The 12,000-nt window shown below is 37.5% G+C and overlaps 1 protein-coding gene across 9 annotated transcripts in view; it reads left to right on the top strand.

The window, feature by feature from the left end:
• The window catches only part of DNM3 (dynamin 3), a 569,209-nt gene that overhangs the window by 473,329 nt on the left and 83,880 nt on the right, over positions 1-12,000 (top strand). For 4 of the 9 annotated variants that reach the window (XM_029227251.1, XM_029227248.1, XM_029227255.1 and 1 more), the window contains one exon: positions 2,657-2,668. The exons of the other annotated variants lie outside the window; for them this stretch is intronic. In XM_029227251.1, coding sequence (XP_029083084.1) covers positions 2,657-2,668 — 12 coding nt within the window. The remainder of the gene's footprint in view (positions 1-2,656; positions 2,669-12,000) is intronic. 9 annotated transcript variants of the gene reach the window in all.

The following is a 12,000-nucleotide window of genomic DNA, read 5'->3' as shown; positions in this document are numbered from 1 at the left end:
TCAGTTTAGTAGTTACCTTTTCTTTGGAAACTATCAGTGAGATCTGGGGAGAATTTCCCCAACTGTTGTCTCAGGGTACCAAATTGCTGCCCTGTGGACAGGCTGGCCTCAAAGGCTCCATCAGTTAGTCGGGAGTGAGCCATAGAGGCTGTCAGGGTAAGTGAGAATCCACAAGCCTACCCTCAGCTGCTGGTTAACTGGCTATACGAAAAAAGCAGCTTGCAAATCTGTGCATGCCCTGAAATAAATTTGGTGCAAATTCAGTTTTGCGTATTTGTTAAGTCGTATACCTCAGAACTTTTCACAAGGGTTTTTTTTAGCTATCTAGATAAATGGTCCTCCCCTCTAGTATATGATTTAAGAGATGAAAAATGACAGTAGAAAGTGAAGCACCCTGGAACTTCACTATACCTCTGAATTCAGGACTCTCCCAGGACTCTCCCAGTCATAATTCATGCTTTTAAGGACTGCCTTGGAGGTTGAAACCATCGCGTAATGAAGTCTTTTAGGGACATCAGAAAGTCCTTTTGGATAGACTCTGCAACTGAACTTTTCTCTGTGGCAAATGACAAATAGGGGAGAAGAGGGATGGACACAGACCCCCATAAATATTTATTAATATGGTGATGACCACTCCCATGCATTTACTCAGCAGTCTTTTGTACAAGACAGAAAATGCCCATGTTAGTCCAGCTGTACATAACTTTATTCTTAGCTTATCCAACAGTGCTTCCCACAGAAATTAGAGCAGCTCCATGACCAATTTCGAAGAGTTTAGTTTTTCTTCAGTGGAGGTACTTTCTAAATATAAATGCTGCCATACAGAGTGGTGGAGGAATAATAGAGAATTTACAATTCACCAGTCATGACTGTTATGCCTCACTCAGAATAGACAATTGGGAAATGATTGAAGGAAACAAGAAATCGCAAAGCCACACCACGTCCTCCACTTGTATGTTTCTCATATTTAAGGATTAAGGCCCCCTACTCTGTGACATCACTGTTGCCACTACAAACAGAACCATCTGCCACCGAGCAGGGAAGCCAGTCATTCCCTAATGTGCAAAAATACTTGGTTGAACTCCTGAAACTTATTTGGTAGATCAAAAGCTGCACTGCTGTGGAATGCAATAAACCCCATCTGTTTGAGGTATTTTCAGCAATACTGCACTTCTTTGGAGAACCGAGGTCCCATTATTCTCTAAAAAATATTTTACTCCTGATAAAATTCTCTTTGGGGATCTTTATTGCCTTATTGAACCACTGGCATATTCTTTTACAAAAGGCTCTTTTTCCCCCGATTTCATTCATTCTTGTGCTGTTATTTATGTCTCACGTAAGCCAGTGATGTTAACGGTTATATCACGGCAACTCACAATGTCAAGAAGCTTCTCTACACTATTTTACCAGTGTCTTTAAATTTATGCTTTTATTAAATATGATGGCCTCGATGGTCCTTGAATTAGACATTTCCCCAGTCACCAATTGGCATTGTTTTCCAGAAAATATACTCTCCTGTGATGGTTCCCTTACTGCTCTCCAGAAAATTTTTGTATGTATTACTTCCCCGCACACACTTCCTCTCTTAAAACTAAATGCCAGATCTCCAGCTCAACCTGTTACTCCACCCGTGCTCAGGCTCCTCCACAGATGCACACACTTCAGTTGCAGCTCTCTTCCACTCCGCATCTCAGCGGAGAGAGAAATTCCTTCTGGGCCCCTTGTGAAAAGAGTTCAGATCTGTTCCCTGCCCATATCCCATCACGTCTCCCTCACAGGATCTGACCTTGCGAGGACTCGGGCTGCCCTGGGAGTAATGAATCACCGTTTTATTTTTTTAAGCCATATGTGAGTTAAATTGTTTGATATAAATCATACTCCTGCAGCTCCAGTTTGAAACAGGAGAGCCATTTGCCTGCCGCCTGTGGCTGGCGGCTCTCTGTGTCTCTATCCAGAGTGTCCCTTTTAGAAATGACTACATTTTTGTGACTAACCTTTCCAGACCCATTTTCTTGAATGTGGACCAGTGTTTATTTTGGCTGTATCCCCACTATACAGTTTTCGCTTCCCATGCCAACCCAAGACAAAAGTCATAATTTACGAAGTAAAGGAATGGTACAGATGGAGGTCGTAACTTGGTCTGCTTACCCTGTCTCCCCAGAGCCACCCAGTCTTTTCCTCTACTCATTTTTTTTTTCCCCTACCTTCTTTGAAACCAAGGATGCAGTGTTTGTTTAAAAATGCATTGGCTGATGAAATTTTCCACTGCTTGGCACGTTGGAGGAGGGGCTGTCAGGAAAGGGCAAGCTGACATACTAAATACTTTGCCTTTCATGCTAACAGTTCACTTATTACCAATTCAAACCAATGCTTTTTGGCCAGGTTCCCATACTTCAAGTATTTCAAGTAGAAAGAAAGGGGGAAATCTCTGTCATAATTTTCTACTGTTATAAATGTATGATTTCACTTAATATAAGCAGAATCTCTGACTTGTCCATGAGCTTTGGGCGCTGTATGTGTATGAATGGGATGTCAGTGAATAGCTAAGTTATTTGTTTGGATTTTGCTCTAGCATGAAAAATCTCATGATTTTAAAATAAATTTATGTTTAACATATTTCTTTTTTGTTTCTTTTTCCTTGCGGCTACATGCACAGGGGAACAACAAAGTAAGTTCTTTGTCCTACTGCAGCTCCTCTCTCTCCAACCCCCACTCCCCTCCCTCATGTGCCTTGGCGAGAGTGTTTCTGTGCACTCTGAAATGACCAATGTCTGTGACAGCGCACAGAGGGTGTGCAAATGTCAGAGAAAACAGAGCTTGGACTACCATCATGGCTGTTCATTTTTGACCTTTTGGAAGGGAAATATTATGTTCCTCAGGGTTGGTTATTGGACAGTTCAGAGAGGTTGTTATTATAAGGAAAGAGCAACACTGAGAGCAAAGATTATGAAGATTTAATAATGAGGACTCTTCTGCAGAAAGGGGAAGACAGTCTGATGAAACTCAGTGCAGCTGAAGTTTTTGACCAAAAATCAAAGCTCTCATGTTAATGTGTAGCTATAAAAACCCCAGACTGGTGTCTTAAATAGCAGGATGGCTGGCTTTGCTGGTGAAACTGAGCTAGATCAGTGCTCTGGCTTTGAAGGTGCCTTAAAATGGATGGAGGAGGGTGGGGTCAACATTTGCCTTGGCTTCTGCACCCTTGATGTATTCCAGCTGGATGGAAACAGGAGGGTGTGGGGAATGGAGGGGGAGACTGAAATGTGTATGATAGATTTGTGAAACCAGGCAACGCACACAAATGGTGGAAATTATTTTAATGTTGTTATAATAGGTAAATGAGTAATTTAGTAGTTCATAGGGTGGCTAGATTGTTAAAACTTTAATTCAACTTTTCCAGAAGATTAGAACTACTTCTCACTTATATTAGGTATGTAATAGTAATGTAGTTGGGGAAGATGGTCTTAAGTTTAGCAGGGTGATTTGTTTTTCTTTTTTTTTCTGTGGAGAATTATTAGTGCTTTATCCTACCAGGTGGCCCACTTAAAATAGGCCTCATTGAATACAATAAGAATTGAAAGGATTCTGTTATAAAGTGTCTGCCTGCATATTTAAACCAGCTGGAATTCATCAAAATTGCTATTCATAAGCCATACATATAGAATTTAAAACAAATGTGGGAAATCTTGGAGTTTAATTTGATGGAATGTGCGATTATGGAATAAGGTGATAGAGATGGTTGGTATTGAAAATGTGTCACTTTATAAATTTATATCTTGCTATAATTGCTTTTGACCCAAGTAATAATATTTAATAAAGTTAAAAATAATATAAGAAAACTACAAGATAGACATTTGTGAAGGACCAGAGGGGCAAACTCAGCCCACTAATAGTTTACTTTTTAAAACAGAAGGTAACTTATGAAATCAATTAAAGATTTCTTCTACAAAGTAAAAGATAATATTTCTAACTAATATACCACTATTGGAAAAAACATTTGGACAAAATTTTAGTTCTTATACCATATAATGTATTTTGATTCTTGAGTAGTAAGTATCTCTGATCCTGGTCACTTAGGTTACACTGAGTCGCTGTCTAGAATTGCATGTGCTGCATCTCTTAATCGTTTAAATAGCCTGAGCTACGTGAGTGCACTAACAGCAAGCCTATACATGCTGAGGATCAGGGAATCAGCTGCTGACATTTTAGGGAGGTACTAACCCTTTGGCCATTCAAAAAGCATTTATGATTTGCTTCTTTCACTAGTGATTCATTGATGACTTAAAAGCATTTGTAAAATTCCCCAAAGAAAACTCTTCTTCATAATAGGAGTCATCCATTTGTTGTGTCTTGCTTGGTCAAGTTCTTCTGGGTAATAAAAAGTTCAGTTTAACAGAATTTACTGATTTTTCAAATAATTATACAATGAGCAATAAAACTCAAACATTCTAAGCTGCTGCTCCTCAAGGCCACCTCTCAGATGATGCAGAAGGCCTTCCAGGGTCTCCTGGCACCTGGAGCCCCCGTCTGCAGTGTAAACACTTGGTACAATGCTGTGGGAGATATTTGGGTGCCAGTTAGAGTGTTGGTTGAAGAGTGTCAAAGATGCAAGTACTTAACTGTTTTGATTTTTAATTAAAGAGCAGCTGCTTTGGAGGGGCTGATGCTTATTGCCCCTATGCCTTAATTCTTGGTTGCTTATATTATGAATAAGTAATAGTTTGTGAAAAAATAGAAGGCTAATACTTTTAAAATATGATCATTATACTGACCATGGACTCTGGCACAAAAGAGCCTCTTCAAATCACAAGGAGCACATCTGCATGCTATTTTCCTTTAGCTTAGAATTTCAGTATAAATGGAAAACACTGGAATACAAGCTGTGCTGTCTCCAGAGTATAGATCTGGAGTCTTCAAAAGGAGAATATGAGATTCACTTTTCCCTCTCATGCTAGAATGCTTGTCTGAGTTGTCCCCAAGGCAACATACCTGACTTGTTGCCTGCCATATACATGAGCCAGCTATAAAAGGTGACTCATTTCAGACTCACAAAGGCTAATTGTTTATTTAGTGAATGGTATTTCATTATTTATGATAACTAACCAGACACTAAAGAGAATGAAGCCTGCTCAATTAATGTTTCTTTAGATGAGCAGGATGAATGGATTCATCTTCCTACATACATTAAGTATAGTGCACATACACACATATACATACACACACGTATATTATAAGGTGTATGGAGCAACCCTACTATTCATTTTCTCAATGACAGCTAAATTGATCTGCTTCATCCACCTTTAGATTATGCTTAGAGTGTGGGAGCTAATTCTCTAAACTCCCAGAAAGAAAAAACTTCTACAGGAGACACACAGATTTATATTATAAATGCATGATGGGGCAAAACACCAAGGGTCACATTCTTCCTTGAACAATTGTATGTATTTTATTTGTCCTTAAAAAGCAAATTTTCCTTTTGTGAGGAACTCACAGTTGCTCAGGAAAATTTTTCCTTCCAGGCCCATTACTTATTTTTTCTTTGAAAATGTTTTTCTATTGGCATAGTGATAGCCTAAGTTGCTTCGGGTAGAGTCTGTCTCCTCCTTAGAGGGGTTTCCCTAGATCTTGGGTTCCAAGTCAGTGTCTTCCATAGTAAGACTATAATCTAGGACTCCCTGAATCAGTTTGGGAAATGTGAACAAATATAATACAGTAACAGGGAGGTTTGGGTCTTTTTTTGTTTGTTTGTTTGTTTGGTTGGTTGGTTAAACACAAATGTAAATCAGAATGTCATTTTCAGAACTGAGGCCTTCAGGTAAAAAGTAATCTCCATGCTTTGTCCTAGAGAGAAGACATTTAATTTCCTTCTTTAATTTGATGCCCTTGCTTGGTGGGCATGTCTAGAAATTTAATAAACATTTAGTGTTATGTTTTTGTTAAAGACTTTGAGTTTCAGGTAAGTATCTTTGATATATTAGGCAAATTGAAGGTAGAAAAAGCCCTTAAAATATAAAGAATAAAATACTATAATAAAAACTCTCAAATTTATTAATGATGTTGGTACAGAAACACAAATGAAAACTGAAAAGAACCCTAGGTTCAGAAATGAATACTTCAAAAAATTTTAAGTTATACAGAAATGCTACATTTACTCTCTTATGAATCTTTTATTACATTTAAAAGAGAAATTTACTATCACCTTACTTAATTTCAGTCTAAAAACTTTAGTTTTAAAAACTAAAGGATTCTTGTATGGCCCCCAGCAAAAATATGAAGTTGACTGCCTTGACTGGAGAGAAGGAGCATTTGAAAAGGAGAAATAGAACTGAAACATGCTAAAACATGTTAAAAACATGCCATGTTAAAAATAACTAAGCTTTGGGCTTCCCTGGTGGCGCAGTGGTTGAGAGTCCGCCTGCCGATGCAGGAGACACGGGTTCGTGCCCCGGTCCGGGAAGATCCCACATGCCGCGGAGCGGCTGGGCCCGTGAGCCATGGCCGCTGAGCCTGCGCGTCCGGAGCCTGCGCGTCCGGAGCCTGTGCTCCGCAGCGGGAGAGGCCGCGACGGTGAGAGGCCCGCGTACCGCAAAAAAATAAATAAATAAAAATAACTAAGCTTTTACTAAGTTCTAGTTAGGTTAAATGCAATAATTTGTAGAGAGTTGAGGGCTTTGATATTTAAGGAAAGAAGAAGGAAAGAAAATCTGATTTGAACACCTGTTTTAACAACATTTAAAAAACACTTTGTCTAGTAATTTTCTAACACATTCAGCAAGACAAGTGTACCTTGTCAGTCTCCATTAGTGGGAAAAATAGTTATTACCTAAAGTGCTGATTTGGTAATCCATTGGATTCTGGCCATCATTTGCAAAGACAGAGTGTGCCAAATCTAATGTCACCAAAATATATTACACTGAAGAACACAGATGTTAAATCCATGTTAATTTGTTTTGCCTCTTATGCCAGATCTTTAACTCCTAAATTGGTCATATGTGAGAGAGTATAAGTAGGCACTGAAAATCCATCATCAAACCTGGAAATGTCTTATTGGTGTTGTGTGTTAAAATCTTAGTAGATGAAGGAGCAGACAGTACAGTCTCAGAAGGTATAACATCTTATGGAAAAACCCAAACGAACTTTTTGGCCAACCCAATATATTTCCTCTCTAGTATTTAAAATGACTGAAAGAACATTGTATGTAGTTTAGGTATAGTCAACTCCATTAGGGTTATTTATTTTCTTTGAATAATGTACATTCTTTCCTTGATTTTCCTAAAGAAGTTTAGTGAATGTATTTCCCTGGGATTTAAGGAGAGCCCATCTGGTTCCCTTAATTTATGCATAAACTAATAAGAATACCATTAAAGTTAAAAGAAAGGATGAAAACTCACTAGCCTCAAAGTATTATTTTAGTTCTATGTGCATATAAAAATGAATTGTCTGTTTCAATCACTGCAACACCAATAAACCTTTGGTTCTTTTTTGGCAAACCAGTCTTAAAAGAGCGTTGCTAATGAATGCTTAGTTTTTGAACCCCCAACTTTAATTTTAAACAGTTGGAAAAAAGGATAGTTCAATTGAAGGCAAAAAGCTTTGATAAATGAGGTGGAATCTATATTGTGTTCCCAAATTTATGAATCTTGCCAAATAGACTATAGGGAAGCAAGAATTGATCTGCTGTTTAGAAAGCTCACAGTGGGTGATAGGACAGGGACCTCTGAAGGATGTTTGGGGCTTGTTTTATATTTTTATTTTCCCTATTGTATCTAAAAAGAAGTGACTTCTCTCTAGTTAATGAGAAATAAGAGAATAATGATGTCTTATGTCGTAGCTTTTTTGATGTATTTTTCCTCACAGAATTTTAGACATCTTTTTGTATGCCCTATGACATTTTTCAAAGGAATTGGTTTAACACTGCCCCAAAATAAAAGGAATTCTTTATGATTCTGTTCTGAAAACATGTTGTCATCAAGTATGATTTTAGAAGTTTCATTGTGATAAGTTTTATTTTGAAATTTAAGCCCTCACAGAAGCATTTTTAATCAAAAAGTAGAAATTTATTTCTTTTGTTAATTTATAGAAATGTGGTTATCACAATGTACAGTGAAATCATACAGAATCACTGTAGTTATGAGAGTTTAAAATCCTTCTCCCTATCTTTACCAGATCAGCTGGGCAAAAAACAAAATGAAAAAAAAAATGTGATTGGTATAAGAAAAAAGGTGGTTTCAAAAGATATGTATGTGTATATTTAAAATATATATTAATATTGGATATCTAATAAGCTTTAGAAAACTAGAGACACATAGCAAACTTTATTTTTTTTATAAATGTATTTGTTTTTGTCTGCCCTGGGTCTTCGTTGCTGCACGCCGGCTTTCTCTAGTTGCAGTGAATGGGGGCTACTCTTCATTGCGGTGCACGGGCTTCTCATTGTGGTGGCTTCTCTTGTGGAGCACGGGCTTAGTTGCTCCGTGGCATGTGGCATTTTCCCGGACCAGGGCTCGAACCCGTGTCCCCTGCATTGGCAGGCAGATTCTTAACCACTGCACCACCAGGGAAGCCCTACATAGCAAACTTTAAATGTGAAAACCTATCTACTTAGAAATGAAAAAATACACTCCAAGAATGGATCCAAATGGAAATCAATGCTTAATTTACAGACTATTTGAAATATAATAACAGTGAAAATACTATACAGGAAATATTATAAAATATACCCAGTGTTATTCACAGAGAAAAATCAATAACTTTAAATAGAATTCTTATTTTAATAGAAGTAAATAAATTTAAAAGGTCGGAAGGGGGCTTCCCTGGTGGCGCAGTGGTTGAGTCCGCCTGCCGATGCAGGGAACACGGGTTTGTGCCCCGGTCCGGGAAGATTTCACATGCTGTGGAGCGGCTGGGCCTGTGAGCCATGGCCGCTGAGCCTGCACGTCTGGAGCCTGTGCTCCGCAACGGGAGAGGCCACAACAGTGAGAGGCCCGCGTACCGCAAAAAAAAAAAAAAAAAAAAGGTCGGAAGGAGAGAAAAAAACTAAGGAAAGAAAGAAATTAATGATTAAAGTAAAAATTAATGAATTAGAAAATAGGAAAAAATGCAAACTTAAACTACATGCAAATTTAAAGCTTTTGTATGGGACAAAAGATAGTAAACAGTTAAAAGGCAAATGACAAATTCATAAAATATTTGCAGTATGTATGACATACAAAGGATTAAATGTCCTCAAAATAGAATTGTTTCTATTCAGTTCATTTAAAACATAACAAAAACCAGCCAATCAATAGACATAATCATTTAAGACCAAAAAACAGAAAGTAAAAAGACTGATAACTAGATGAGAAAAGTTTCAATTTCACTAGCAACCAGGAATTGTAAATTAAAATAGCTGTCCAGACATCCTTTTTTTAAAAATAATTATTTATTTATTTTTGGCTGCATTGGGTCTTCGTTGCGGTGCGCGGGCTTCTCATTGCAGTAGCTTCTCTTGTTGCGGAACACAGGCTCTAGGCGCGCGGGCTTCAGTAGTTGGGGCACGTGGGCTCAGTAGTCGTGGCTCACAGGCTCTAGAGCGCAGGCTCAGTAGTTGGGGCACACGGGCTTAGTTGCTCCTTGGCATGTGGGATCTTCCTGGACCAGGGCTCAAACCTGTGTCCCCTGCATTGGCAGGTGGATTCTTAACCACTGCACCACCAGGGAAGCCCCAAACATCATTTTTGAGCTTCAGATCATGAGAAATGTGAAAGAACGGTCCTGACAGGTGGTAGTGAGGAAGCTGTCCTTCTTATGTACTGCTACATGTGGCAGGGTATACACACAGCCTTCCTGGAGGGTGACCAGTTTGGTGACATGCATCAAATGCCTTGGTTATGTACCAACCTTTTGGCCAAGCCATTCCACTTCTAAAAATTTATTTTTATCAAATAATTTGATAGTTGTGCAAAGGTATTTGTTCAAAAATTATTTGGAAACATTTTTCATAATTACCAATGTTTAAAAACTGTATCAATATCCATCATAGATAACTGGTTAAGTAGAGTGTGGTACATCAATGAAATGCTATGAAGCAAATTTTGAAAACTAAAGATATATATTTTATATATGTACATAAAGATATAAATATATCAATTGCAATGGAAATTTTCATGATAAATTAACTGAAAAAAATCACCACAGATAACATAATCCCATTTTTGCCTTAAAATTTTGTACAGGATGATATTTATATGTATATATATTTACACACAGAAATCCTGAGAAGATACACACCAAAATGTTAATTGTATGGGCAATTTTAAATTTTGTTCCCATGTCATTTTCTTAATAACTGTCTTTTGTGCAATTTTCAAAAAAAGATTTTAAAACACACAGAAAAAATGAAAAAGAGGAAGATATTTAAATGGAGGATGGTGAGAAAGAAACATATAAAATGATGAAAATAGTATTCAGAAGGAGAGATATATTACATAAATGGATTAAACTTTACAGGAAAGTAAAAGATAATATAAATAAATAGTGGAAATTATTGGCATAATTATATAATCTTGTTTATTTATTTTTTTTAAATTAATACACAGATTTTGTCAACTCCTTTCCCCTGCCTGTGCAAATATGTTGTTTTCCTCACTGAATTAACATATTGTTGAAGGACCATGTTATGAGTCTCTGAACGCCCACATCTGCCCCCCCCACTCACCGCCCCATTGCCTATGAGTCTCAAATAATGTCATTGTTTCAAATGCTCAAATTCATAGTATCCAGCCTTCCCATCTTCCTGGACCAATCATTCTTCCTGAAGTTGCAGTTTTGTAACTGTCAGCACTATTGCCGTCTATGACTGAGTTGTGCATAATGTACAAACAATGTATATTATCTAAGGATTATCAGCCATTCCATGGCCTAATATCTGGCCCTTGATCCTCCGCTATTTAAAAAAATCTAATTGAGATTTAAAGATGAAAACATATAATATTAGGCTAATGAAAAGAATTCTGTAAATTTTAAATTTAAAAGTTGATTCATTTGCCTTGAATCCATTCATTTATGTAACAAAATGTATCATCTGAAAATTGAAAAACAGATGACAATTGAAGTACTAGGATTAGCATTAGAGTCCCTACTAAGAAATACTCCCCCTGAGGGGGAAAATCATCCTTTTGGTTTCAGAGAGTTATGTTGACCTTTGAATATTTACTCTGTGTTGCTAGCTCCCTACCAGACACCTCCAGTTTGAACAAGAACTGAAAGGTTTAGAGGTATAAAGTATCTAGTCCCTCTGTACCATATTTAAGCACAAAGAGACTAAGGCTGATGGTAATAAAAGCCAGTGACTTAATCTGACTCTAAAAAATAAACAGGGTAAAAAAAAAAAAGTTAAAATTGGGGAAAACATTTGCAACACATATGGAAGGTAAAGAATTAATACCTTTGCCAAAATTAAAGAGTTCTAAGAAATCAATAAGAAAAAACAGTAATAAAGGTGAAAGAGAGAATTGGTGTTTAGAGGGAAAATGGGGAGGCTGCTGAGTCAGTGCAGAAGAGAGATGATGATGGCTTGGGTTAGGGTCACAGTAGTGGCAATAGTGAGAAGTAGTTGGATTTGGGATATATTTTGGTAGTAGAGCCACACCTTTAAGATTTACTGATGGATTGGATTTGGAAAGTGAGAGAAAGAGTAAAATAAAAAAAGATTATTGGATCTTGGATGATGGGTGTGTGTTAGTGCCATTTAATAAAATGAGTAAGATGGGGAAAGGAGAAAATGGAGTGGGTCGTTTCATTCTGACCATGTTGAATTTGGGATCCTAGTACACATCGGTGGTTAGTCAGGATAGGTTAAGTTATACTGCTGCAACAAACACTCCACAAAATCTGGTGGCTGCAAACTACAAAATTTATTTCTTGCTCATGCTGCATGTGCATCTCAAGCTGCCTGGGACTCTGTTCCTTGTTATTCCCACTTCAGGACTCAAGCTGATAGGATTATTACTGATCACCATG

The sequence above is a fragment of the Monodon monoceros genome, unplaced genomic scaffold (assembly GCF_005190385.1).
Source record: "Monodon monoceros isolate NGI ecotype Baffin Bay Population unplaced genomic scaffold, NGI_Narwhal_1 Super_Scaffold_18, whole genome shotgun sequence".
Classification (NCBI taxonomy): domain Eukaryota; kingdom Metazoa; phylum Chordata; class Mammalia; order Artiodactyla; family Monodontidae; genus Monodon; species Monodon monoceros.
Note: the sequence above shows the minus strand (reverse complement) of the source record. Positions and strands in the feature narration are given on the sequence as shown.